Source organism: Hemiscyllium ocellatum, chromosome 31 (assembly GCF_020745735.1).
Source record: "Hemiscyllium ocellatum isolate sHemOce1 chromosome 31, sHemOce1.pat.X.cur, whole genome shotgun sequence".
Classification (NCBI taxonomy): Eukaryota; Metazoa; Chordata; class Chondrichthyes; order Orectolobiformes; family Hemiscylliidae; genus Hemiscyllium; species Hemiscyllium ocellatum.
In genome coordinates this window covers 35023072-35049066 of record NC_083431.1, presented here as the reverse complement: position 1 = coordinate 35049066, position 25995 = coordinate 35023072, and the positions used below count along the sequence as shown (strand labels likewise).

General features: G+C 40.0%; 1 protein-coding gene across 7 annotated transcripts in view; it reads right to left on the bottom strand.

Annotated features, from left to right (window-relative positions):
• The window catches only part of LOC132830300 (peripheral-type benzodiazepine receptor-associated protein 1-like), a 299306-nt gene that overhangs the window by 65935 nt on the left and 207376 nt on the right, over nt 1-25995 (bottom strand). For 6 of the 7 annotated variants that reach the window (XM_060847882.1, XM_060847879.1, XM_060847886.1 and 3 more), the window contains 6 exons: nt 20565-20766; nt 14474-14793; nt 11320-11429; nt 10391-10500; nt 6549-7421; nt 309-460 (listed from right to left, as the gene is read on the bottom strand). In XM_060847882.1, the coding sequence (XP_060703865.1) occupies nt 309-460; nt 6549-7421; nt 10391-10500; nt 11320-11429; nt 14474-14793; nt 20565-20766 (1767 nt within the window). The remainder of the gene's footprint in view (nt 1-308; nt 461-6548; nt 7422-10390; nt 10501-11319; nt 11430-14473; nt 14794-20564; nt 20767-25995) is intronic. The other variant, XM_060847885.1, reaches the window with a different exon arrangement.

Here is a 25995-nt window from a genome sequence, read left to right as displayed (position 1 = left end):
TCTGGCAAGAAGCTATTCTGAACAGAGTTCACAAGCTTACTTAAACTGTATCATCGAAGTCACGATTCTCCTGGTTCTCAGCCACAGAGAACTAAGAACTCAGTGCATTAAAGGTGATGTATCCCTAAAGCAGAGTCAACCTTGTCCATTCTGCTCAAAAATGATACCTCTCTTTGTATGATAGGCATTAAATTTGTGAAACTCACGAGCATATCAGGCAGCAGAAGAAAGTAAGTAGGGTTAACAAAGGTACCCATACACAGAGACAAAGTAAGAATTACTTACAGGAAATGCAAATGGAGCTTTACCTTCTGCCCGTCAGCATAGACAGCATATCCAGTGACTCGCACGCCATTTGAGGTCCCTGCAGCATCTATAGTCACTGGCAGCCAGCTGATCAACACAATCCCAGGACTGGGGCTTGCTTCTATCTGAATATCCAGTGGGGCATCTGGAGGACCTGCGTCAACCAAAATGTCAGTCAAACAAGGACGTGCACTGGTCATTACATTCACAACTCAACCCCGTAATGCCTCGAGACACAGGCACAGAGACTAGGATCCATGGACACAGCCTTAGAATTAGAGGGGGTCAATTCAGAACAGAAATGCGGAGACATTTCTTCAGCCAGAGGGTGGTGGGCCTGTGGAATTCATTGCCACGGAGTGCAGTGGAGGCCGGGACGCTAAATGTCTTCAAGGTCAAGATTGATAGATTCTTGTTGTCTCAAGGAATTAAGGGCTACGGGGAGAACGCTGGTAAGTGGAGTTGAAATGCCCATCAGCCATGATTGAATGGCGGAGTGGACTCGATGGGCCGAATGGCCTTACTTCCACTCCTATGTCTTATGGTCTTAATATCCAACAGTTTGCAAAAACAGACAGATAGCTAGATCCCTCAGCACTGCTACACTAGAACTCTAGTTTTTAGTAAGGTGCTGGAACACAGCTATTAAAAATATACGTGCTGAATGAAATGAAAGGACCAAGTATTATGTACTGAGCTTTGCTGATGACAAAGAACTGGCTGGGGAAGTAAGCTAGGATTTCAGTTGGCTGGATAGTCGGTTTGAACATCAACAGCGTGGGTTCAATTCCGATATTAGCTGCGGTCGATATGAAGGTCTCCCATCTGAGATGTACTAACCCTCAGTTTACACCACCACTGGGTTTCTCTCTAATACAAGAGCAGCCCTACAAGAGTATGGTGATTTTACTTTGTAAGTGTTTACAATTTCATTCTCTCTACCCTACCTGGACTCCACATGATTTTGAAAACGTCTATCAAATGTCCAAAGAACAGTTCCAACTTGTCCAATCCATCTTCCTAACTGAAGTTTCCCATCCACAAAACCATTCTCACAAGCTTCCTCTGCACTCTCTCCAACCCATCCTGAAATATGGTACTCAGATCAGTACACAATACTCCAACTGATCCAAGTCTTGTAAACATCCTAGATCTTGTAAACTTGGCCCGTATTAATAAAGCCCAAGGTACTGTATGATCTATTAACTCTATCCCCGCTTGTTCAGCCACCTTCAATGAATTACATATACACGCATACAGGTCCCTCTGCTCCTGCACACCCTTCAGAATAGTGAGTAAACAGACAAAAACTGAAGTCTTTGCAACCACCTTCAACCAGAGAGTCATTTGGTAAATGATTCATTCCAGTTGTCTCCTGATTTAGTCATGACAGCAGCTGTCAGGATTTAGCCAACTTGATTTACTCTTTGTGCTAGCAAGAAATAGTCACATACATTCTATAAGGAAAGGATAATGAGTCCCTGTATTGTGTTGAAGATTTGTGTTTCAGAATTGCTACACTGCTATCTAAAATTTTCTAGTGCGGCTATCATGTTCATCTATTTGTTAAAGTGTAAATGACCCAGGTTTTGCCTGTCGAACAAAACGTCCTTGATGATTCGAGTGCAGGACAAACCTGACCCTATGAAAATGAATGGCAGAAATGTTAGGATTTGAGAATCTTGGATGAGAAGGCAAATTATCAGCTTAGTCAAAAAATAGCATAATTAAGGTCCAGGCAACTAAAAACAGACAAGGTCCTTGCAGAATATAGAGAAAGTAGAAAGGAGCTCAAACAGGGAGTTAGGAGGCCTAAAAGTGGCCATGAAATGTCCTTGGCAAGCAGGGTTAAGGAAAATCCCAAGGCATTTTATACATATTTCAGCAGCTAGAAGGTAGCTAGGGAAAGAGCAGGGCCACTCAAGGATAATAGAGAAAGATAATGGTTGGAGCCAGAGGAAGTGGGTGAGATCCTTGATGAGTACTTTACACCTGTATTCACCATTGAGAGGGGCCCAAGGGATGTTGAGGTTATGGAAAGATGTGTGAATACTCTCGGGCAGGTCATCATGATGAAAGAGGAAGTGTTGGGAGTCTTGAAATCCATTAAGGTAGGCAAGTCCCCAGGGCCAGATGGGAACTATCCCACAATATATGGGAGGCAAAGAAGGAAATAGCTAGTGCTTTAACAGATATCTTTCCATTCTCTTTGGCCTTAGATGAGATTCCAAAGGACTGGAGAATGGCCAATGTTGTTCCTTTAGTTAAGGAAGGAAACAGAGATAATCCAGGTAATTACAGGACACTTAGCCTGATGTCAGTGATGGAGAAGCTGTTGGAAAAGATACTGAGAAGCAAATGGACTTGTTAGTGATAAGCAGCATGGGTTTGTGTAGGGAAAGTCATGTTTTACCAACATTGAGGTTTTTGAGGAGGTGACAAGAATTATTAATGAGGGAAGGCCAGTGGATGTTATCTGCAAAGACTTTGGGTAAGGCATTTGATTAGGTAGCTCATGGCAGGCTGGGACAAAAGGTGGAGTCTCATTGAATCCGCGCTGACTCGGATACAGAACTGGCGTGGTCATAGAAGACACAGAGTAGCAGTGGAAGGCTGCTTTCCCGAATGGAGATCCGTAACTCGTGGTGTTCTGCTGGGACCAGTGCTGGAGCCTTAGTCGCTTGTATTACATAAATGATCTGGAGGAAAATGTGGGTGGTCTGATTAGTCAGTTTGCAGATGACACCAAATTGGCGGAGTTGTAGATAGTGAGGAGGATTATCAAAGAATGCAACGGGATGTAGAACGATTGCAGATTTGGGCAGAGAAATGACAGCTGAGTTTAATCCAGCCAAATGCGAGGAGATGCACTTTGGAAGATCACATTCAGGTGTTAATTATACAATAACTGGCAATAGGAGCATTGACATACACTTGGATCTGGGCGCACAAGTCCACAGATCCCTGAAAGTGACATCATAAAGGATAAGGTGGTTAAGAAGGCATACAGCATGCTAGCCTTCATCAGCCAGGGCACAGAATGTATAAGTTGACAAATTATGTTACATATGTATAACACTTTAATTTGGCTACATTTAGAATATTGCAAGCAGTTCTGGTTGGCACACTATCAGAAACATCTGGATGCTTTGGAGAGGGTGCAGAAAAGGTTTACCAGGATGTTGCCTGAGCTGGAGGGTTTTAATTATGAGGAGAGATTGGATAAACTTGGGTTATTTTCACTGAAAAGGCAGAGGCTGAGGGGCAGCCAGATAGGTGTTACAAATGTATGAGAAGTTTGGGAAAAACTTTTTGTCCTGTGGGTACCTGGAATGCACTACCAGTGGAGGTGATGGAAGCAGGCACATTAACAATGTTTAAGGTGTATCTTGATAGACACAAGAATGGGACGCCAACAGAATGATAGAAACTGTGCCTGGGCAATAAGTAGCGGGTCATATAAAGATTAGGAATCAGCACAGCTTGGTGGGCCAAAGGGCATCTTCTGATGTATTGTTAAATCAAGGCAAATTCAGCCAATTATCATACATCAACCGACTTTCAATTATCCGAGTAATGGCAAGGCACCAATGGCAGGGCCATCATCATCAGTAAGTCAGCAATAACTGGCTCACTGATACATCGATTGGGTTTTTCCAGGTTCATCCAGCTCCAGATCTTAACCCTTGACCCAAGCATGAAGAGAAGAGCTGGTTTCCAGAGATGAGGTAAGAGTGACTATAATATCTAGGCAGCATTTGAACAAGTTGAGCATCAAACAAGTGGAGTCTGGCAAAACTGAAACTATGGGAATCAGGAAGGAAGCTCTGCACTGGCTAAAATCAGACCCAGCACAAAGAAAAAAACCGTCATCGTTTAGACCAATCATCTTAGCCTAAAACCATCAGGGCAGAAGTTCTTCAGAATAATGTCCTAGACCCTTTCAGCTACTTCTTCAAAAACATTTCCACTATCACAGGTATTAGAATTCAGGATTATCACCGATTGTAGTACAGTTTTCAATTCAGGCCATATCTACATGCAAGACCTCAGACTTGGGTTTTTAAGTTACATGTAATGTTTGTACAATATAAGTAGCAGGCAATGATCATTTCCACCAAGTGAGAATCTTCCCAATTCCTCTTGACATTCAAAGGGATTGCATTTGCTGAATTCTCCATAGCCTGGAGGGTCCCATAGACCAGAAGTTTAACTGGAACAGCCAGGTGGGTGCCATAGTTACAAGAACAGGTCAAGACTGAATACTTGGCAAAAAGTAATTGAAATCTCTAATTCCTGAAGGTTTGCACCATCTACAAAGGACAAATAATGAATATGGTAGAATAAAATGAATGAACCAAATAAATTAACCAAATAAAATGTGTAATGAAATATTCTGCATTTGATGTGTGAGAGCATTTCCGATCAACTTCAAGAAACTCAACACCATTCAGGTCAAAACTCCCTGCTTGACTAGCACCCTATCCACCACTCAGCAAGTTGACTTAGAAATGCAACTGTTGTTCCATTGTAATCACTGGGGAAAGTCCTTAGACTTCCGACCCAATGGAACTGTACAAGGCAGCAGCTCATCAGCATCTTCTCGAAGGAAGTTAAAAATTGACATTCAGTATTAATACTGCCAGAAGCATTGACACCACAAACAAAATATTGTGCGGTTTTGACATCTGCACCTAAGTATGGATATATCAGACTTAGAGGGATGCAATAAAGGTCGACTGATTTGATTTCAGAGTATGGTTCTCTAACGACAGACTGTGCTGCATTAGTCTATTTTCTATAGGCGTTTGAAGAATGAATTGTGATCTTACTGCAACATGAGAGTGTGAGAGGGTTGACAGGATAGATGCTGAGTGGCTACTTCCTCAGGTCAAGGGTTGAGAACTGGGCGGCATATTCTCAGGATGAGGGGTTGGCTAGTTAGGACTGATATGAGGAGAAATATCTTTGATCAAAGGGTTGATCATCTTCAGAATTCTTTACCCCAGTGGTGCATGGATGCTCTAATGTCAAGTATACTCAAGGCCAGGATTGGTATATTTTGAAAAATCTGGGGATTGAGCAGAAAGTGAGAGAGAACAGCAAGGTTGGGTGAGAGACAATAAAGTTGGGTAAGAGGGTTGGCAATGGTCAGCAAGGTGGCCTTGGCTGTGGCAAACAAGAAGACTTCAGGGCGCTCCAAGATGGATGCACTCTCAGAAGAATTACTAAATTATTAAATTTATTTCCAGCCATAGTTGCATAGCTATCATTGTGGAGGAGGAGCTCCTCTCATAGGATGGTCTATGGCTACTCCTGTAGCTCCGTAGCCAAAGTGACTCTAAAACCAGGGGACTGGTATACATAACATTCCCATTAATTGGATGCCTCTAGGGAACTTCTGGATCTTATCTGCAAAGAGGGATACATTTGCCATTCATAAGATCCACATTTCCTCAAACTGGACCCAAATAGCAGACCTGGCAGTTAGCTGCTTCCATAGCTTGATTGCACCAGGCAGGATCACCCGGAGATGGGAACATGCCAACCCATTGACTTAACAGCAATGTTTTGGATTCCAATCAGCCCCTCCCCTTTCCTGCCTTAGACAGGATGTTGAATAAATTCCAGTTTGTCTATGCAGTTGACCAACAAACCAAAATACACACAGAGTCTGGCAACAGTGAATATAATACAAACTGTCAAATCCATCTAGTCACAGCATCAAAGGCTAATTACGCCAACATGTACTCCCTTTCAGTTTTCCAACAATGTTCTCACAGCTTCCCAAGTTTCCCGCACAAGTTACGACTGATCCAGAATCCAACTACCTGCGTTATGTCCCATATAATTCCACTCTTTGATCATCTTTCTGAACTTATTATTTCCTGCTATCTCTGCACATTGATTTTGAAACCTTTGTTTAAAAATGCCCTCATGTCTATGCTCCAGCTTCCTTCCACATACCAGCGAGAACCCTTCACGCTTATGATGCTGGTTGACTGTGGATTTGTCCTTTCCAATGTTGGCAAAACTTCCAGCAATCACAACTCTGAAATTTAATTCATTAAACCCATTCAACCCGCTACTTCTCACCGCAAATCCTAGCTCGTCAATCACACCACTAATCTGAATTTCTATTTGTATTCAACCTCCCTGATACAATGTTCTATTTGAATTCCCAACACCTAATTTGGCTGCACATCCTTTGTACTTAAGAGATCATTTGTTATGTTACTGACCTCCTGGTAAGGTTGAGAACTGAGTACATGTGCATTTGAGCTGCCGCCGATCTGGTGGTAGTTCCCATGGTATTTGGTGTGGTCTGGCCTCCACTTTCACCTTGTACTTCATATTCGGCCTCAGGTTCATCAGGGAGTAGGAGTAGTTCCCAGCTTTCACCACTGTGTACTCCTCCTCATTGAGGAAAATCACATGGGTATAATTACTGTTGCTTGGCAACCAAGAAATGTCCGCTGAGGTTGCGGTAATAGTCTGAACTTTCAACTGCGTAGGAGCAACGCAGACATCTTTCCCCACAAGCATGCTGCTACATATGATATCGGAGTTCCCTTTGTCAGTCACACTCTGCACATAGATGCGATAAGCTTTAGAATTAAGGTCTAGTCGCTCAATTACAGCTTTAGTTGGTGAACCAAACTTGACATTCATCCTCAGTTCTTGATCCACATAGATATTATAGCTGAATATTGTACCCCAACCACCGGGCACCAAAGGGGACTCCCAGCTGACAATGATGCTTTTGGCAAGCTGTTTAATTAAGTTCAGTTTCCTGGGGTAAGGCACCACATCCTCATCGTATTCTGCCACCTCTTCTGTATTGAGAACAAGACCATTGCTCACAAGGCTGTCTGACTTTAATTGTGACCCATGCAGACTGAGCTCCTCATGGAGGCTGGAGGTCTCCAGCTTTTCGATGCTGTTCTTCCTCAGTGAAAGGCTTTTCTCACTGCCACTATGGAAACTTATCTCCTGAAATGAGTTATGAGACAGCTCATTGATTTCTGGGGGATGAAACGCTAACATGTCCTCATCAGATACGCGCTCAATAAAATTTGAAGGGACTAGTCCTCTTCTCCCATCCATCAGCTCTCCTGAAAATGAAACCAGGACATATTTTAATGCAAAGTGTTAAAATTCCAAAGGCGAAATGCAAATAAATGCCAAATAAATGGCTGAGAATTTTTTTTTAATAACATTCCATCACAACTCCCTGGGATTGCAGACATGCATAACAAACTTCCACCACTCTAATGTGCTGAATAGACGACATAAAATCATCATTTACTCCAAAGTTTGGAGATCCACTACACTACACAGCTCACATTGCTAACTGCATATTAATTGTATTTAATCATATGAAGATAATAAACTTTAACTGCAGATTCATTTGTACATCCAAAAATGGAAATACATTGAAACTGAGTGTTTAGTCATTGGGTTTTCATATTTGTAATGCATTTCCCTGTAAAAAAAAAGCTTATTAAAATATGGAAAGATTGGCAACTGATTCATCCTTTACCAGTTGGTGTGTTGGAACACAGTGAGGCAGCAGAGGTTGCAAGGGAAGTTTAGAACGTGAATATAAATTGTCAGGATATGATCACTCTATGATGTTCTCAAAGTCTGGACAGTATGATCAGTGGAAAGATGAAGGGATAGGTGGAGACTTTATGTTGCCATGAAAGAGAAAGGAGTAAAATCTGAAAAAATTCTATCAAATCGGTGCTCATCTTCTTGATATTAACAAATGCTAGAGTTCTTGGAATGATATTCACAAGAAAAACAACCTATGAAATGAGGCATGGTCAGAATTTGATATTTTTGACAAATCAAAATCTATTCCATTGAAGGTTATATCATAGACCTGAACAGATTGCATAAAAGGTTGAGGAAATTTAATTGGGTTTCCTGAGGTCCGTACTAGAATTTACTTTATTGCGCTGAGATTTTGCATATTGACCATTGGGTTTACTAGTATACAAGTTTTAACATTTATGTCATTCTCAGATAAGCAGGTCGGTTGGATCAGATGTCTGCTGCCTTAAAAAGTTCATGAGGAAATTGTCATTTCCTTCAGACTTCGCAGAATAAATGAGATATTCTGTGGTTACAAAAAGAGCCAATGAATCAACAATTGCCAGATTTCAGTATTATCTAGAGACAAAGATTAAAGACGGGCAGAATCAAAATGAAAGTATTTCAGCAGACATGGTAATCACAGCAAAAGACAATATTGGAACAAAACTAATGGATGAAAAAAAATCCTGGATTATCCGTGGAACAATTAATTAGTGCTTCAGGTGTAACTCTAATTATCATTATGGAATGAACTGCCCAAATAGGAAAGGCAGCATCCAGAATGAAACGTGGAAATGAGAACGCTGAGGAAGAAGACAGCACCATGATGAATGTGAACAAATTATGCAAGTCACAAAGAAGTTTAGTCCTGTGGTAAAACTGGACTTCTTTAGGAATTGTACTTCAACAAAATATGAAGCAAATTGGTGAAAATATTGTATTGATTCCCTAAGTTGTAAGGATTGATACAAAATAATGATTACAATACTAGTTGTTTTAGAGTTGGTGAAAACAACACAAGATCACTAATGAGAGTTTTAATTCCAAGGGAAATTGCTAGAGTAAGTCTTTTTATAATTACTAATGAATCCTTTAATAAGATCCAATACTGTTCAGAAAATATTCTGAGAAAAATTAAATTTGACACAGAGTATGATAAGGCAATTATTTTGGACAGTCAATTGATCTGTGGTTGGTCCCGTGATGACATTGTTGTATCCCCTGAATTTACTCTGATATTTCCCATCTACATTAGACAAATATTCATGGCATCAGGTAATAAGAATCTGAGAGGAATAATAAATCTACCCTAAAGACACATATATAATTATCAAAGGTGAAATGACTTGCACAATGTGCAGGTGTTTTTATGAAGACTATATGAGGTAGTGGCAGAAATTATTGAGAATTGTGGGGTCTTTACATACAGCAAAAAATTTAGGGAGTATAAAATGGCAGCAAAGTCAAGGAGAGATGGAGTATAATGAATTGAGATAAAAGTTAAAATTGCTGAAGATGAGAAGTCTTTAATGTAGAAGTTGAGGAAGGAAAGCAGAGAAGATATCTCAGTAGGAAAATATTATTCTCCTGGAATATTGGTGGAAATCCAGGCTACAAGAGGAGGAACAAGGGAGATGTTTAGTGGAGAAAAAAGTGCCAAAGGAGTAGAGGGTCAGGCCAATGTATGATCTGGTGATAAATATCATACCACCACCACAACAGACTTGATAGGCAAGTAGTGAAAGCTAAAGCTAGACAGGAAGGCTTTATTAAGAGGAAAGGTTCTTCATGTTTAGGCTACATTTCTGTTATTTTATATTATGTTCTGCTATGATATTGATGCAATTCTGCTCAACAAATTCATGAATGCCAATGTTTTGTTCACAAGTGATCTATCACTCACAATGGAGAAGTATAGAAGATGAAATGCAGGCAAGGCCCACAGGGTCAGCACTCGAAGGAGTGAGCTGGATGAGGACATTGAGGAAGATGCAGGAAGTGTACAGAGTAGGTTCAAAAGGAAGATTGCAAGGTCAGAACATACCATAAAATTCACAACCAGGTAAGGTTCACTCTTCAGTTCAAGGAAGTGATTAATTGGTCAGAATTAGAAAAAAAATCAATATAATTGATGATCAATCAAATCAATGGAGGGGAAATGACTGTTAAATGTTCAAAGTTGTTTTTTCAGGATGAAACAGTTTGCATGATTGGCACCCTATTCACCACCTTAAACTTTCACTCGTTCTAACACCACATAGTATTAGCGTGGTGTATCATATATAGGATGCACTGCAGGTATGTGCCAAGGTTTCATTATAGGTGATTTGTAGAGAGGTTAAGAAAATATTTTTTTCACTGTTTGCATATTATTGGAACACTGTGCAGTCTAACTTGGTAACAGGGTTGTAAGCAGAAGAGACAACAATCATATTTCACCATAAGATAACAATATTTTTTGTAGTAGTTATATCAGTCAAACCTTCATAAAATCCATCTTCATCCATGTCCCCATATACATAAATATATTCTCCTGCTGTTAGGGGCAATTCTGCTTCTGGATTCTCATTGGGCCCATCAAAGGGATTGTAACTGGAAGACATAGAGAATTCAAGAAGAATTGAGGTGAAGAGAACAGAATAGGCCTGATTCTGAATAATCCTGGAAACCATCCCAATAATGCCCCTGCCAAAAATTATCCTGCACCAAAGCCCGAGAAACAAATTCATCCCAATGAATCAACTCCTCATAATCACTTCACTGACAATATAATGAGAAGGAAGACTCCCTTCACAAACGACTGCTAAATTCAGGTTTATATACTCAATGTATAACTAGTGATACTGACTGAACGTATAGACATAACATATAGACCCAAAGTAAACAGAGGCCCACCCCCACTCCCACCCCCCATCAGATTTGTTAAAAATGTATTCAAGTTCAATTCCTTCATTCCAAGGGAAAGGAACTGAGACAAAGTGCGCCAATTCTCTGGCAATGATCTGCTATTGCCAGGATAGTGGATTATTTACAATGTTTGGATAGATTCTGAAATAATGCCAATTCCGTCCAGCAGCCCTGTGTCATAGATTGGAGACTAACAACCATGTCTGCTCTAGAAATACTGCAATTCCAAAACAAAGGTACTGTTGCTATCTTGCCTCCTTTGAGGCATATTTTGGCTAGCGACTGCCTGTTCCTGTTGATTTATTCTATATTATGGTTGGGACTAATAACATTCTGATTTTCTAAATCTTCCCTTTCATGGTTTTAGCTGGATAGTTGATACTGGAAGAAACTGCAAACAACATCATCCAGACCAAGTAATGCAATCAGATCTACAAGCTTAAGTTTATTCCTACAGAGTATGGTGACTGATGACTCAATGAAAGAGACCAAGCATCAGCTTACCTGTAACGCGAGATGAACACCTTCAATTTTGCCGTTACTCTGCTCTCAGGCTCAGGAATGGATGAGACATTGTCAATGTCCAACTCCTCAGCTTCACTGGCTGTATCAATCTGCAATGCAGAAATGACAACCAGCAATCATAACAAGGAAAGTTTCAAAGGCTTGCAGGTTTGATAAATTCAGAATCTCTCAATTTTGGGAATAACATAAGTTGGCTGGAGCACATATATTTTACTGCAATCTAAACTATAAACCTACATAGCACATGACAGAGGTAATACACTACCATCACTTCTGGGCCTGGATGTTCCAGATAGCTGTAATTTGAGATTAGATGGGACTTGTGTGGAATCCTCATCATAACAAATACCAAAGGAACTACCTAAAAAAGTTAATTTTCCACTGTATATCTAAAACCCTCCAATTAAAACAGAAACTTTGGAGGGTTCAGACAAAATTAAGTAAATGGTTACTCGGGAATAGCTAACCAAATAAATATATGTTCAAATTCCTGAATAACTATTAAACTAACCCTATACTTACTTCAGACACACTAGATTACACCACTCTGATCCTGACTTGATAACAAACCAATACAAACCACTGACACTGCTCCCCCCACCCTCCCAGTACCAGACACTCCCTCGGCAGAATCCGGGCAGACCTGATCCTACCCAAGCTGAGCCAACAACTGCCAGACCTGAATCACAGAATCCCTATAGTGTGGAACAATGCTCCCCGGAGTGTGCAGCTGCTCTGAGGGTCCACAAACCCCAATGCCGTGCCAACACATTCATTTCTGGTCTCTCCAGCCACAGTTGCCTGCTGCACGTGAACCGACGTGTCCATGCAGCAGCTGGAGTACAACAGAGAACTTAGGACCTGACTTGACACTACCGCCACATCAGACTTGACCCAACAACTCCTTCCTTGTCGGATCCATCCTTGCCCCACCCATTCCACACACTCTAACACCCTGCCAATGGACCTGAGCCAGAGTCCAACCCAGCTCCAGAACAACACCCATGCCTCATACAACCCTGCCAGGCTTGAATTCTTACCCTCTAACCCTAACCCTGACTGACCCCAACTACTGCATCACATAGCTTGCCATCTGTTACCCCAACACCCTACATCTGGCACACTACCCTCTGCCCAACATACAACCCAGCTAGCTGTCATCATACTTACCTAGCACCCTATTATAACTGACATACACATCTACACTCAAAAAACGATCACCTTTCGAACACCTCCCACAGGCAGATCCACCACACGAGATGGGCACACTCCAAATATCACACTTATATGTACTGTTTTGCAGCAGCTGTCAAAATGGCTGCTAGGTTCTTTACATTTCAGAATGCGGCAGCTGACTGCTGGGAAAAGAGAGTGTGGCTTGCCTTCCTCTGACACTGGAAAGAACTGTCAGAATGGAAAAGTAACTCTGCATTTCTGAAGGAGCCACTCAGAAATGCAAAGCTCCCTTATTTCACAAATAAAGAATAGCCAGAAAGGCAACCTGTGTGGAAATCTGGTCCATAGTTCACTTGTGAGGCTACCAGGAGCAAACACTAGAGAGGGACAGCATCTGTTGGAGGAGCAGTTCGGAGGGTATGTATGACAGAGGGTGGATATGGAATGTGAGTAAGGTACCTATTGCCTCCTGCGGGGAGGGTACAAGAACTGCAAGAAGCACTTAGACACTGGAGACCAAATCAGTTAGAGGTTGGGAGGGAGGGGGGGCTTAGAAAGTGGCTGTAAGCGTAATGGGGGGGGGGGGGGGGGGGGGAGGAAGACAGAAAACACAGGATCTGTGGGCAAATAAAAGCTGCAAGCAGAATACAGTTAAAAAAAGAGAGAGGTACAAGAGGAGGCTGCAAGGCGAGTGGAGGTAAAAGTCAGAGATTCTGAAGAGTGATGTTATGAGGCAGGCTGCACTCTGAGGGAAACAAAACCTGAAAGGGGGCATATAAAGAGAATAAAGGCTCATGGAAGGTTAATGGGAGGAGGATGCTGAAGAGGAAGGGGGAAGTGAAGAAACACAATGCGAGAGGGAGGGGCAAGAGGGAGGCTGCAAAGTGAGGGGAAGAGAAAGGCTGCAAGGGAGAGGGAGAAAGAGGAGGCTGCAAAGGAGATGGTATGGGGAGAGGCTGCAAGGAAGTGGGGTAAGGGACAGGTTGCAAGGGAATGGTGAAGGGGAGGGTACAAGAACTGCAAGGGAATGGTGAAAGGAGGAGGGTAAAATGGGTGGGGGGGGGGGGAAGGGAAACTGCAGGAGGAAAAGTGAAGTTTAAATAATGAGATAGGGAATAGTTTAAACCTGTCAACAAAAGATATTCAGTTAACAGGGAACCAGGAAACATGAAGTCACTGAGGTAATGAGTTTCTCACAAATGAATACAGAATGTATGTAAGGCTGCATACATTTAGGAGCTACAATAGGGGGAAACTGTAGTGGTTGCTTCTGTTATAGTGAACAGTGTCAATTGTACAATTTAGATCTGAGATGAGATCTGCGATACAACAGAGAGAGGATGGTATCTGCCTGGTTAAAATCTTCCAGTTTTGTGCCCATGAGATGAACTGTATTAGATGTTACCTCATCAGTCTGTGGAAGGTGTACTTGGGGTGACAGCCTTTTTGAGTGTAGAAATGTATAGCTGTTATACAAAAGGAACTCTTGCCTGTTGTCTTGTGCCAATTTAAGTACTGTTGTGTCTCAGAAATTAATTATTTCCCTACATCCTGAGGCTTTAAATTTAATGAAGGGTCAGTAACTATTGAAAACTTTTTCTAATTCTAATTCTGCATCTGTGTTGAGTCCAAATTCGCCATATGTCAACACAGGTACAGAAGGTAATGTTACCAGGTGACTGTAGTACTTAATAAAAATGTTGGCGAGAATGAAAAAGAGCATAGCAAAAAATAGCCTCAAAAATCAAAAATAACCCTTAAGAAAAATGACAAGTATCTTTTGGGGGGAAAAAAATAAGTATACTTTGTGCCGTGGTGCAGGAGTGCATGTTAAACAGGGAGCTCACTCTCCTGGGGATAGAATAGAAAATTTGTCACGTTAACTAAAGCAAACTTCTAATGTACTAGTCAGTCTGTAAAACAAGTATACCTGTGACATTATTTTACTGTGACTTACCTCTGGAGTCATGCAAGACTTTGGGGTACTTCGTGCTGACTCTGTTTTGGGAGTGCTTCTGCTGGAACCATGTGTTGATTCCAATCCAACTTTGCCAGTGATGGAACCCACTTCTGTTTCTGCCTCCTCGGATTGCTGGGCGACACTGATTGTTTGACCCTTTGCTTCACAAACAACCTGCTCTTCTTGCTGCTCTTGTTTCTCTTCTGGTTTTTCTTCTTGTGTTCCTTCTTGTTTCTCTTGTTTTTCTTCTGGCTTCTCTTCCTGCTTCTCTTCTTCTTGCACTGGCTGAGGAACTGGTAGAGGAACACTTTCCACATCTAAAAGAAATAGAACTTTCTCACTAGCGCACAAGCAGCTTTTAGCTGGGAGTTGTTGACGCAAACTTGTACAAGGCAGGAAACACATATTATAACAAAAAAGGTGAATGCAGTAATAATCTCACATTTCAAAGCATTATCCTCACTGCCTCACAATGGCAGTTATATGGCAATCAACAGCCAGTTGCTTCCTGAAAAAAAAGTGTTAATTAATTAGCAGTTGCAACTTGGGGTCAAGTTACAAGCTCTCCATACAAATTGGTGTTTTCTACTGCACAAAGTTCTTTGGGAACCAATTCCTAAATCAGGATTTTGAAGTATTGGAAATGGGAATTCAGTGCAGGGAGATCAGCTTTATGTGTCATGAGTGCAACACATTTGGAGTTGAGGAGTGTGTCACACTCCTGGGTGATCAGACAGACAGAACTAGGAATGATGTGCTGTTGACAGTTCTTGATGAGTTGGGTCCAAATTAAAATCAAAAGTAACAAGTCTCTAGATTGTTTCTTGAGCCATGAGCTATATTGAGTGCAGAATCAAGAAGATGACTAAATGTGCGGCTCAAAGGGTGGTGAGGGAAGAAGGGATCTGATTCATTGGAGACTAGTGCCAGTATTCAGAAAAGGTTATTCTGTTATGATAACCTGCTCCTAAACTGGACTTGGATCAGTGCTTTGGCAAATTGTATAACAGGCTCTGGATAGCGTGTTAAAATACAAGAGGGTTCAGATGAAATAAAGTTTAAAAATCTATAAAGCTAAGTTAAGACAACAGAACAGTGTAGCAATTTAGATGCAGGCAAGCATTGTGGTACAAGAAGGTTTAATGGTGGTAATACATCAGTGAAAAAGGTCCATGAAAATAATAGTCATAAAACAAAATGTAACAGTCTTTACCTGAACGTGCAAAACATTCACAAGAAGACAGACAATTGAGTGCCACAAAGAGAGAAAAAAATGGTTTAGATCTAATTGCCATTATACAGACTGAGTTCCAAGATCATCAAGTTTTAGAATATATAATCCATGGCTCACTTCATTTCAAAAATCAGGTAGGTAGAGGCCTCTGTTTGTTGATCATCATACCCTTTTATTTTATTGATTCCACCAACCTTCACTAGCTCTCCCTCATTTTAATGCAATTGGTTCTGATTAAGGTTCTTGAATGGAACTGGAATATGTTGCTTTCAAATTGAATACAAAATTCAATTGATTTGTAGTCATTTGTCAGCACCCCAGTTGGTTCCTAACAATAGTTAAGATAGAACATTAAACAAGAAATAATTATAGCCTAGAATAAAGGCAATGCAAGAGGAGATTTTATATAGACTAGAGCAATCCAATTCTAAAAGTGTTCTGCAAGATGTGTCTATGAATGCTTTTGTGACAGTATTCTAGTACTGTATTTTGTCAAATCAGCTAAGGATAAAACTATTTTAGACCTAGTATTGTGCAAGGGGACAGAGCTAATTTGTAATCTTTCAGTAAAAATTCTAGGAGAAAAGAATGATCAAGAATGAACTGGGAGTAATATACCTAACTTTGCTGTGCAAATCTGAAAATGTGTTGCTGGAAAAGCGCAGCCAAGGAGCAGGAGAATCGACGTTTCGGGCATGAGCCCTTCTTCAGGAATCTTTGCTGTGCAAATGCAAACTGTGAGAATGATACAGAGGCTACAAACAGACAGAGACAGTTTAATTGAGGTGACAACAAGATAATAGAGGAAGTATAAATGTGGGGGAGTGTGAGGTTATCCATTTTGGCTGTAAGAATAGAAAAGCATAAATTTTTAATACAGTGTGCGAAACTTGTAACTTGGATGTGCCCATACAAGAAACAATAAAAAAAATTAGAATGCACAACAGCAAGCAGTTGGGAAGGCTTTGGGATGTTGGACTTACTAAGGTATTTGGATACAAGAATACGGATTTGTACAGTGCTTTAGTGAGACAGTACCTGGAAGAATGTGTGCAGGTTTGATTTCCCTTTTCAAAGAAGTATATACTTGCATTGAACACACAACAAAGGTTTGTTTGATTGATTCCTGAAAATTGGAGGGCTGTTTGTTAAAGTACGGTTGAGTAAATTAAGCCTATACTCTGTGGAGTTCATATAAATGTGTAGGGACGTCATTGTAATGTGTAAGATTCTGAATGGAATTGAAGAGTAGACATTGGGATATTGTTTCTTCTAGCTAGGGAATCTAGAATATGAGAGTACAGTCTCAGGATAAGGAGCTGATTATTATTTAGGATGGAAATGTGGAGATCAATTTTCTCTCAAAGGGTTCTGAATCATTGGAATTCTCTAACCTAGAGAGTTGTTGAGTACACTTAATACTGATACTGACAATTATTTTGGTCTCTCAAGGAATGAAGGGCTATGAAGCAGGCAGGAAAATGGTATTTCGGCCATTGTTCATCGATGATCCGACTGAATGGCCAAGCAAGTTCAAAACGTTTTACTCTTGCTCTTGTTTCTTGCATTCTTACAGTTCTAATATGTTGCTGTTGCAACAAGGAAATGATGTAGAGAAAGTGCAAAAATATTTAAATACGCAAAATGACAATATAATCAGCACCATTTGAATAAGAAGAAAACAGTCTTAACTGAATATTTGACCAGAATAAAAAAGCTGATTAAAGCAAATTATGAAGTATGGCAAAATATGACAAAATTTGTGAAAGATTATAGAACTCAAACTATATAAAATACTGAAAATGGCCAAGAGCAACCTGAATTACTTAATGTTAATATATGTGAACATGACAACGAGAGTGCTCAAGGCAGAATGGTAATGATAGGTTACTGCAGGAGTAACAATGTTATTGGGTAGGTCTGTAGGTAACAGGTACTGATGGTAATAATACATGCGAAAGGCTAACATAAATGCAGCAAGAGAGTGATTAATATGAAAAATAGCGAATAAATACTTTAAATAGCATTATAGAGACTAGGTACTGTGAGAGGTAATATAGGTGCATAAGCAATGAAGGCAAAACAATAAAGGAAGAATTAATGCCAAGTTTAAGACAGCTGCAGGCTTATCCTTTGAGGAAGCAGAGCAGTTGGATATAACTTGAATGCATTGTTTCATGTAATTTATTTTTGGCAGCTAACTGAGGTATATAAATAGACATTTGGTAGCATAGAACTTAGAGTCATAGAGATGTACAGCATGGAAACAGACCCTCCAGTCCAACCTGTTCATACCGGCCAGATATCCCAACCCAAACTAGTCCCATCTGCCAGCACCCAGCCCATATTCCTCCAAACCCTTCCTATTCATACACCCATCCAAATGCCTCTTAAATGTTGCAATTGTACCAGCCTCCACCACTTCCTCTGGCAGCTCATACCATACACGTACCACCCTCTGTGTGAAAAAGTTGCCCCTTAGGTTTCTTTTATATCTTTCCCCTCTCACCTAAACCTATGCCTTCTAGTTCTGGACTCACCAACCTCAGAGAAAAGACTTTGTCTATTTACCCTATCCATGCCCCTCATAATTTTGTAAACCTCTATAAGGTCACCCCTCAGCCTCTAACGCTTCAGGGAAAATAGCCCCAGCCTGTACAGCCTCTCCCTATAGCTCAAATCCTCCAACTCTGGCAACATCCTTGTAAATCTTTTCTGAACCCTTTCAGGTTTCACAACATCTTTCCGATAGGAACGAGACCAGAAATGCATGCAATATTCCAACAGTGGCCTCACCAATATCCTGTATGGCCGCAACATGACTTCCCAACTCCTGTACTCAATACTCTGACCAATAAAGGAAAGCAAACCAAACGCCGCTTTCACTATCCTATCTACCTGTGACTCCACTTTCAAGGAGCTATGAACCTGCACTCCAAGGTCTCTTTGTTCAGCAACACTCCAAAGGACCTTACCATTAAATGTATAAGTCCTGCTAAGATTTGCTTTCCCAAAATGCAGCACCTCACATTTATCTGAATTAAACTCCATCGGCCACTTCTCAGCCCATTGACCCATCTGGTCAAGATTATTTTGTAATATGAGGTAACCGCTGTCCACTACACCTCCAACATTGGTGTCATCTGCAAATCTACTGACTGTACCTCTTATGCTCACATCTACATCATTTATGTAAATGACAAAAAGTAGAGGACCCAGCATCGATCCTTGTGGCACTTCACTGGTCACAGGCCTCCAGTCTGAAAAACAACCATCCATCACCACCCTCTGTCTTCTACCATTGAGTCAGTTCTGTATCCAAATGGCTAGTTCTCCCTGTATTCCGTGAGATCTTACCTTGCTAACCAGTCTCTCATGGGGAACGTGGTCGAATGCCTTACTGAAGTCCATTTAGATCACACCTACCGCTCTGCCCCCATCAATCTTCTTTGTTACTTCTTCAAAAAACTCAATCACATTTGTGAGACATGATTTCCCATGTATTTGCCTTTCCAAATACATGTACATCCTGCCCTTCAGGATTCCCTCCAACAAATTGCACACCACCAACGTCAGGCTCATTGGTCTATAGTTCTCTGGCTTGTCCTTACCACCTTTCTTAAACAGTGGCACCACGTTAGCCAACCTAGAGACTTCCGGCATCTCACCTGTGACTATCGATGTACAAATATCTCGATCAATGTGGATATTGATTGGCAGGGTTATTGCCAAGGAGAACTTTGTGCAAGCGCCAATCACTCTCCTCTCATTTATTATAATTGTTGGTTTTCCTTTTAAATTGGTATATTTGTGTATTGTCCTGATGAATGCAAAATGAGAAGCTCTGACAAATCGTGATTTATTTTGCAGCAATAGTGAAGTATATAACATATTAAATGGTACTCATATAATAAATGGGATTCAGCATATCATTACTAAGACAGAAAGTGCGACCAGGGAGCATTAATGAAATTGAGTGAGTGAAATTAAAATTAATATTCGGAAAAAAGTCACTACTCCAAGAGAAATAAGTGTTTAGAATGTTTTTTTTAAAAATATAACTACACATTATGATAAGAAACTTATGTGTACAATCAAGATTTTGATAAGGGGACCTAATGTACCAATTAAACAAGGCTGAAGTTTGGAAGAAATCATATTGACCGTGAAACTCTGTTTCTTTCTCCGCGGAGGTACTCCAGCACATTTTGTATTTGGCTGTAATTGGATTCGCTCTGTTAAGAGATGTGGTGACAGGTAATTGACTTTAATGCCATGCTAAAATAGGATGAATTTCAGGAAGTTGAACTAGTATGCTTCACCCTGAATGTAAATGTTTCAAATTTCAAAATTGGGAGGAGTTAAATATAAAAAAAGAGACTGCCATTATGCAAAACATTGGTGGCATTTAGGCAAGGTGTGGAATCTCACAATTTCCCTTTTGTTCTTTTGGAACCACATTTCCATTGAGCTGAACATATCAATGCAATACTTGTTTGTTTTTTTTCGAAACTCACAGCCAGAACAAATGAACAGGTTGTGAAAACTCATGGGGGATTACCAGAGAAACCACATTGGTCTGATCAAAGAATCACCTAAATGATGGGAAATACTAATGTAAATCTTTCCTCATCTCTTTGGTGTCATGCATCAGTGAGAAATGTTGTGACATTCATTGCCCCCTCATCTCAAGACTGTTCGCTGTTAACATAACTACCACAGTCAAGTAGGTCTTGTCAATCTTTTGTGCCTGAGACTGATTTGTAGCTCTGCTTCTCAAAAGAATTTGTGAGAGAGAATTTTTAAGGTCACAGCTGTGCGTGCTTTGGAAATCCTGGATCTCTCTGACATTACCTTTAGCCACGGGTGATTCCACTCCATTTGGGAGCAGTGGCTGGCCACGGGAGAGCAATCCAGGTGTTTCCGTGCTCACAAGAGTGCTCGTTAGCAAGTCAATATTTCCCGCTTGCAGTCGGAAGTGCTCCAATTCCTGGGAGAGAAGACTGAACTGCATGCTCTGACTTCGACATTTCTCTTCCAAATCCCGTACCTTAGCCTGGTGGAAAAGATGAAAATCACTGAGTTCACTGTGTGGCAGCTCTGAATGGCAACACAGGAATTAACAGTCGAATCTTGTGCTGTTTTCATGATATTATTTGCAGAGTAAATGTCAGTCAGGACAACATCAAACTTGCCCTGCTCTTCTTATAAGCAAGACTTCTCCAACTTTAGATGCTGCCTGGTGTGCTGTGTTTTTCCAGTCTCCTATTTGTCTATCTTGGATTTCCACATTTGCAGGTTTTTTTTGTCTCTAACATCTTATAATAGAGCAATGGAAGTTTGTAGAAACAAAAACAGAAGTTGCTGGAAAAGCTCAGCAGGTCTGGCAGCATCTGTGAAGAGAAATCAGGGCCAGAAACGTTAACTTTGAATTTTCTTCACAGATGCTGCCAGACCTGCTGAGCTTTTCCTGCAACTTGTTCTTGTTTCTGAGCTACAGCATCCACAGTAATTTTGGTTTTTAATGGAAGGTTTTAGGTCCACCTTCAAGAATATGTCTGTGGAACGTCTTAGAAAAAGACGACACTTTCAACTGTGGAGCACAGATATGGATGCATGTCAGATTGTGTGAAATCTCGGGTGTGGGGCTTGAAGTCACCATTCCGTGGCTCTGAAGCATGAGGGCTATCACTAAGCCAAGGCTGATCAGGAACAATGAGAAAATGCTTTTTGTTTGTTTTTGATGGCTGGTTCGCTCATGGCATGGAGATTTCAATTTGTTTCTGGTCTTTCAATTCATTTTAATCAGCAGCAAAGTAAATATAATTTCTTTTGGCCATAATGTCACTCTGTTCTACATTCAAAACTTCAGCTCTACTTCTTTTCTTATCTCATACCCAGAAATCCAGCTGTGTTGCTCCATACCAATGCTTCCTGTGAAATGCTGCTGATGTGTGTGACCAGCATACAGTACCCTTACAATTGCCTGCATGATAATCTACATGGAAAAAAAATCCCTGAAATACCTTCCAGGCTGCAATGCAGGAATATACATGAATAGTTTAGTGAGAATGATGTTTCCTAACCACTGCCCTGTTACCATGTTTCTTGTGCTAAACTTAAGAAAATTTGGCAAATTTCACAGGGTTCTATACTCCAATTACATAATTCCTGGCATCTGTTTAATGCTGACTCCATGCAGTTCTCACACCATGAGTCACATATTCCATTCCTGGCCAGGATTGTTACTGTAATGAGGAAATTATTACTATATAAATGTTGGATATCTGAAATAAAACAGAAAATGCTTCAAATGCAACATTAGAAAGAGAAATGACAACTTCATATTAAGCACGTATATTCCTCATTCTGATTAAAATATTCTAATCTATAATGCAGATAGTGACAAAAATATGCAATCCGTCCAAAATGTCTGCACTGATTGGAGAGGATAGATCTCTAACTTCATCTACAGTGAATGCATAAAATATTCTGTCAATTTCACTTTATATTAATGTTGCAACAAAGCAGATTCTTCTAACATGATGGATCACTCTTAATACTAATGTCAGTAATACACATTCTGATCCATGCTTTACTGAACCATTTTGAGTATACATAGGCACAAAAGCCTGGACAGGCAAAGTGCGAAATTTAACCTAAAACCAAACAAGGCAAATCTGTTTTTTCAATGAATCTATCTGCGTTATGTTGTCTTGTTCAGACTGATCGAATTGATACTACACTATTTGCTGTTCATATAGTCAATATGACATAGAATAATCCATTCATTACATTAACTGAAGGTCTCAATTTCTATAAGGTATAATATAAAGTTAACTTACATCCTCAATTTCTAGAAGGTATTATACTATAAATTCCATACTTTCAATAGGGAGTGCTGAACGCAAAGTGTTCCACAGTATTATAGCACCGATGCTCATTATGAACACAGTACCCAATGGAGGTAAAGTATTGCAGAATGACTTCCTTTGTGCCTCATTTTATTTCATTTATCATTGCAAAGTGATTCTCATTTAATTAACTGAGTCAATGCTGCTGTTACATAGATGAGCAACGGCGATTTTATTTACAAGCCACCACAAGGACCCATGAGAGAAATAGCTAATCCGGTTTTGGAAATGTTTGGAAAGAAAAGATGATGGGTCAAGGTACTGAAAGAACTCCCTTTTGCTTTGGAAAATGTATGGTGTCTTTTACATTCACTTGAATCATAACAGATGAAGGAAACATTGATGTAATGTCTCTTCTGAGAACCAATGCCATTGACATTGCAGTATTCCTTCAGTGCTGCACTGCATAGCATCAAGCTTTCTTTATGTACTGGAATGATTAATTGATATTCAAACCTAAAGCTCTCGGAAATTGTGATCTCCTCAGTAAATCAATCATCTGCAGTCATTGCAATAAATAAGCCAAACACCATCGTCCAAATTGCTGAGACATCTGAAGACTTGTGTCTCAATATAGTGCGAATCAGCCCTCCTTTCAAGATATCTGCCAATAGCACCAGTTACTACAAACATCAGAAAACAAATTAATCCAAGAAAGTACCTTTGTTCTGTTGGCTTCTAATAGCATTCAATGGATTTTTTTACTGAATTAACTACTACTCAACATAATGGGGAAGGGAAAAAAGTTGCATTCAACAAAAAGCATAAGCTATCTATCTGTTCTATAAGAAACTAAAATAGAAACTGCATAGAACATATTAAACATCGATAAACTATAAAGTCATACAGTTATACAGCATGGAAATAGAACCATGGGTCCAAGTAATCTATGCCGAACATAATCCCAAACTAAACTAGCCCAACCTGCCTGTTTCTGAGCCATATCCCTCCAAACCTTTCCAATTCATGTATCCATTCAAATGTCTTTTAAACGGTGTAATTATACCCACATCCATTACTTTCTCAGGAAGTGCATTCCCCATGTGAACCACCCAGTATGTAAAAACTTTGCCTCATATCTTTTTTTAAATTGCTCTCCTCTCACCTTAAAAATGTGTCCCAAACAAATTGACATAATATAATGTTCCTTGTTTTGTATATGCAGCGATTAAAATTTGAAAAAAAACACATCCACATAAGTAAAATGTTCCCATTTATTGCAAGAATTTATTATGTGGAAAGCTGAATAACGTATTCCCCAAACACAAAATAAGGTCTACATGCTAAAGAGGGAGAAGTGTGATGTTGTGTACCTGCATGCAGTCCAAGGTATTCTATCAACAGGAGAAACAGAAAATGGAACACAATTAAATAGAAGCATGCTTCAAACCATGAGAGAATCTCAAACCAATAAACAGCACACATCATTCAATACAGAATATACCAGCTTCCAGTGTAAAACTAGGTGGGTCAACTCCTATAATTTAACAGAGATCAATGATCAGTGTTACATAGCGTGATAAAATCTTTGTTCAGTCATAGAGTTATGGCTCTAATGCACTCATAAAAGGAAGGTAGGTGCTGCAAAATTTCAATAACATAGTCTCCTGTAAATCTCTTAGTGGTTCAGAGATCATTAGCAGCTCACGGTCACTTCAATCTGCTTTTACACACTCTGGAAAACCCAAGATGGTTGATCATTCTATTTGGAAGCATGTATGGTGTCTGGAAGCTGTGAGTTAGATACATAGTGTGACATCTGCAAACTGTGTGTGGTATCTTTATATTTCGAGTGTGAAACTTGGAAGCTGAGTGTTTTATCTATAGATACAGAGTGTGATGTTCAGAAGTTGAGTGTGTTATCTAGAGATTCCAAGTATGATGTCTGGAAGCTGAGTGTGCTATCTATAGATACAGAGTGTGATGTTTGGAAGTTGAGTGTTTTATCTACAGATACAGAGTGTGAAGGTTGGAAGCTGAGTGTGTTATCTATAGATACAGAGTGTGATGTTTGAAAGCTGAATGCATTATCTATAGATACATAGTGTGAAGTTTGGAAGCTGAGTGTGTTATCTATAGATACAGAGTGTGATGTTGGAAACTGAATGCATTATCTATAGATACACAGTGTGAAGGTTGGAAGCTAGGTGTGTTATCTATAGAAACAGAATATGCCTGCACTCTGACACCTGTATTGAGAGACGAGCAGGAAGCATTTAAAGAGAGACTTGTTCAGGTGCAGCAAATATCCCTGTAATTTGACATAGCTGCTCTGAATGTGTAAGTCCAATATAAAATCTAGTGCTACTGGATAGAGACCTAGAAATGTCTCCCCTTTTCAACAGCAGTTAATGACTGAGAAGTGACTAACTGTACAAAATACTGGTTGGGTCTCATTTGGAGTATCTGTATCCAGTTCTGGGCATCATACTTTCAGGAGGATATAAAGCTTTTAGAGAAGGTGCAGAAAAGATTCACGAGTAGGGTTTCAGGGATAAGGAATTTCAGTTACATTGAAAGAATTTGGGGCTGCATTCTGCTAGAACATGACATTTTATAGAGATAATCAGAACCTTGATAGTTAGTTTGGTTAAGGAAAACTCTTACCATTGGTGGAAGAATCGAGATTCAGAGGAAACAGATTTGAGGTAATTGGTAAAAGCAGCAATGAAAACACAAAGATTTTAAGTGTACTGCCTGAAAGTGTGATGCAGGCAAGTTCATCTGAAGCTTTGTATAGGGAAGTAGATCATTATCTGTTAAGCAATGATTTGAAGAGCTAGAGGGAAAAGGCAAGAAAGTGATAGTAATTGAACTGCTCCTTTCCAGGTTTGTCACAGGCAAAGTAAGCTGCCTTCTGTGCTGCAACCATTCTATAATTTGCACATAAATTTGGGACCACAAATCCAGAATCAATTAAAGTTGGAGCGAGGCTACTTAAGGCTACAAGTGATATCCCAGCTGGCAGCTATATCTAAATTCAACACCAGATTCAAGATGTCTCCAATTGGCAGTGTCTGGTGACAGTTGTGTTATTCACTCTTCAAACAATTCAAGATAATCTGGACAGAGTTCATGAAAGGGTCACCACTCTCGTTGATGTCAGCACAATAACGAAATCATTGAAGAAATGCGATCTGGAGAATACTCAAACTTTTTGTATTTAATTTAGTTTTCCAATGATGGTTTTAATCCTAGCTATTTTCTTATTAGCCTTTTCACACATGTTATTACACACTTCTGGAGAAGTGGGAGCTTGAACTCTGGCCTCCTGGCATAGACATGGGGACAATTTTAATGGTAGGTTGAAGGTATGGTATAAAACACATTTGTTAACATTAATAACCGAGGATAATGTGTGCTTGTTCTCT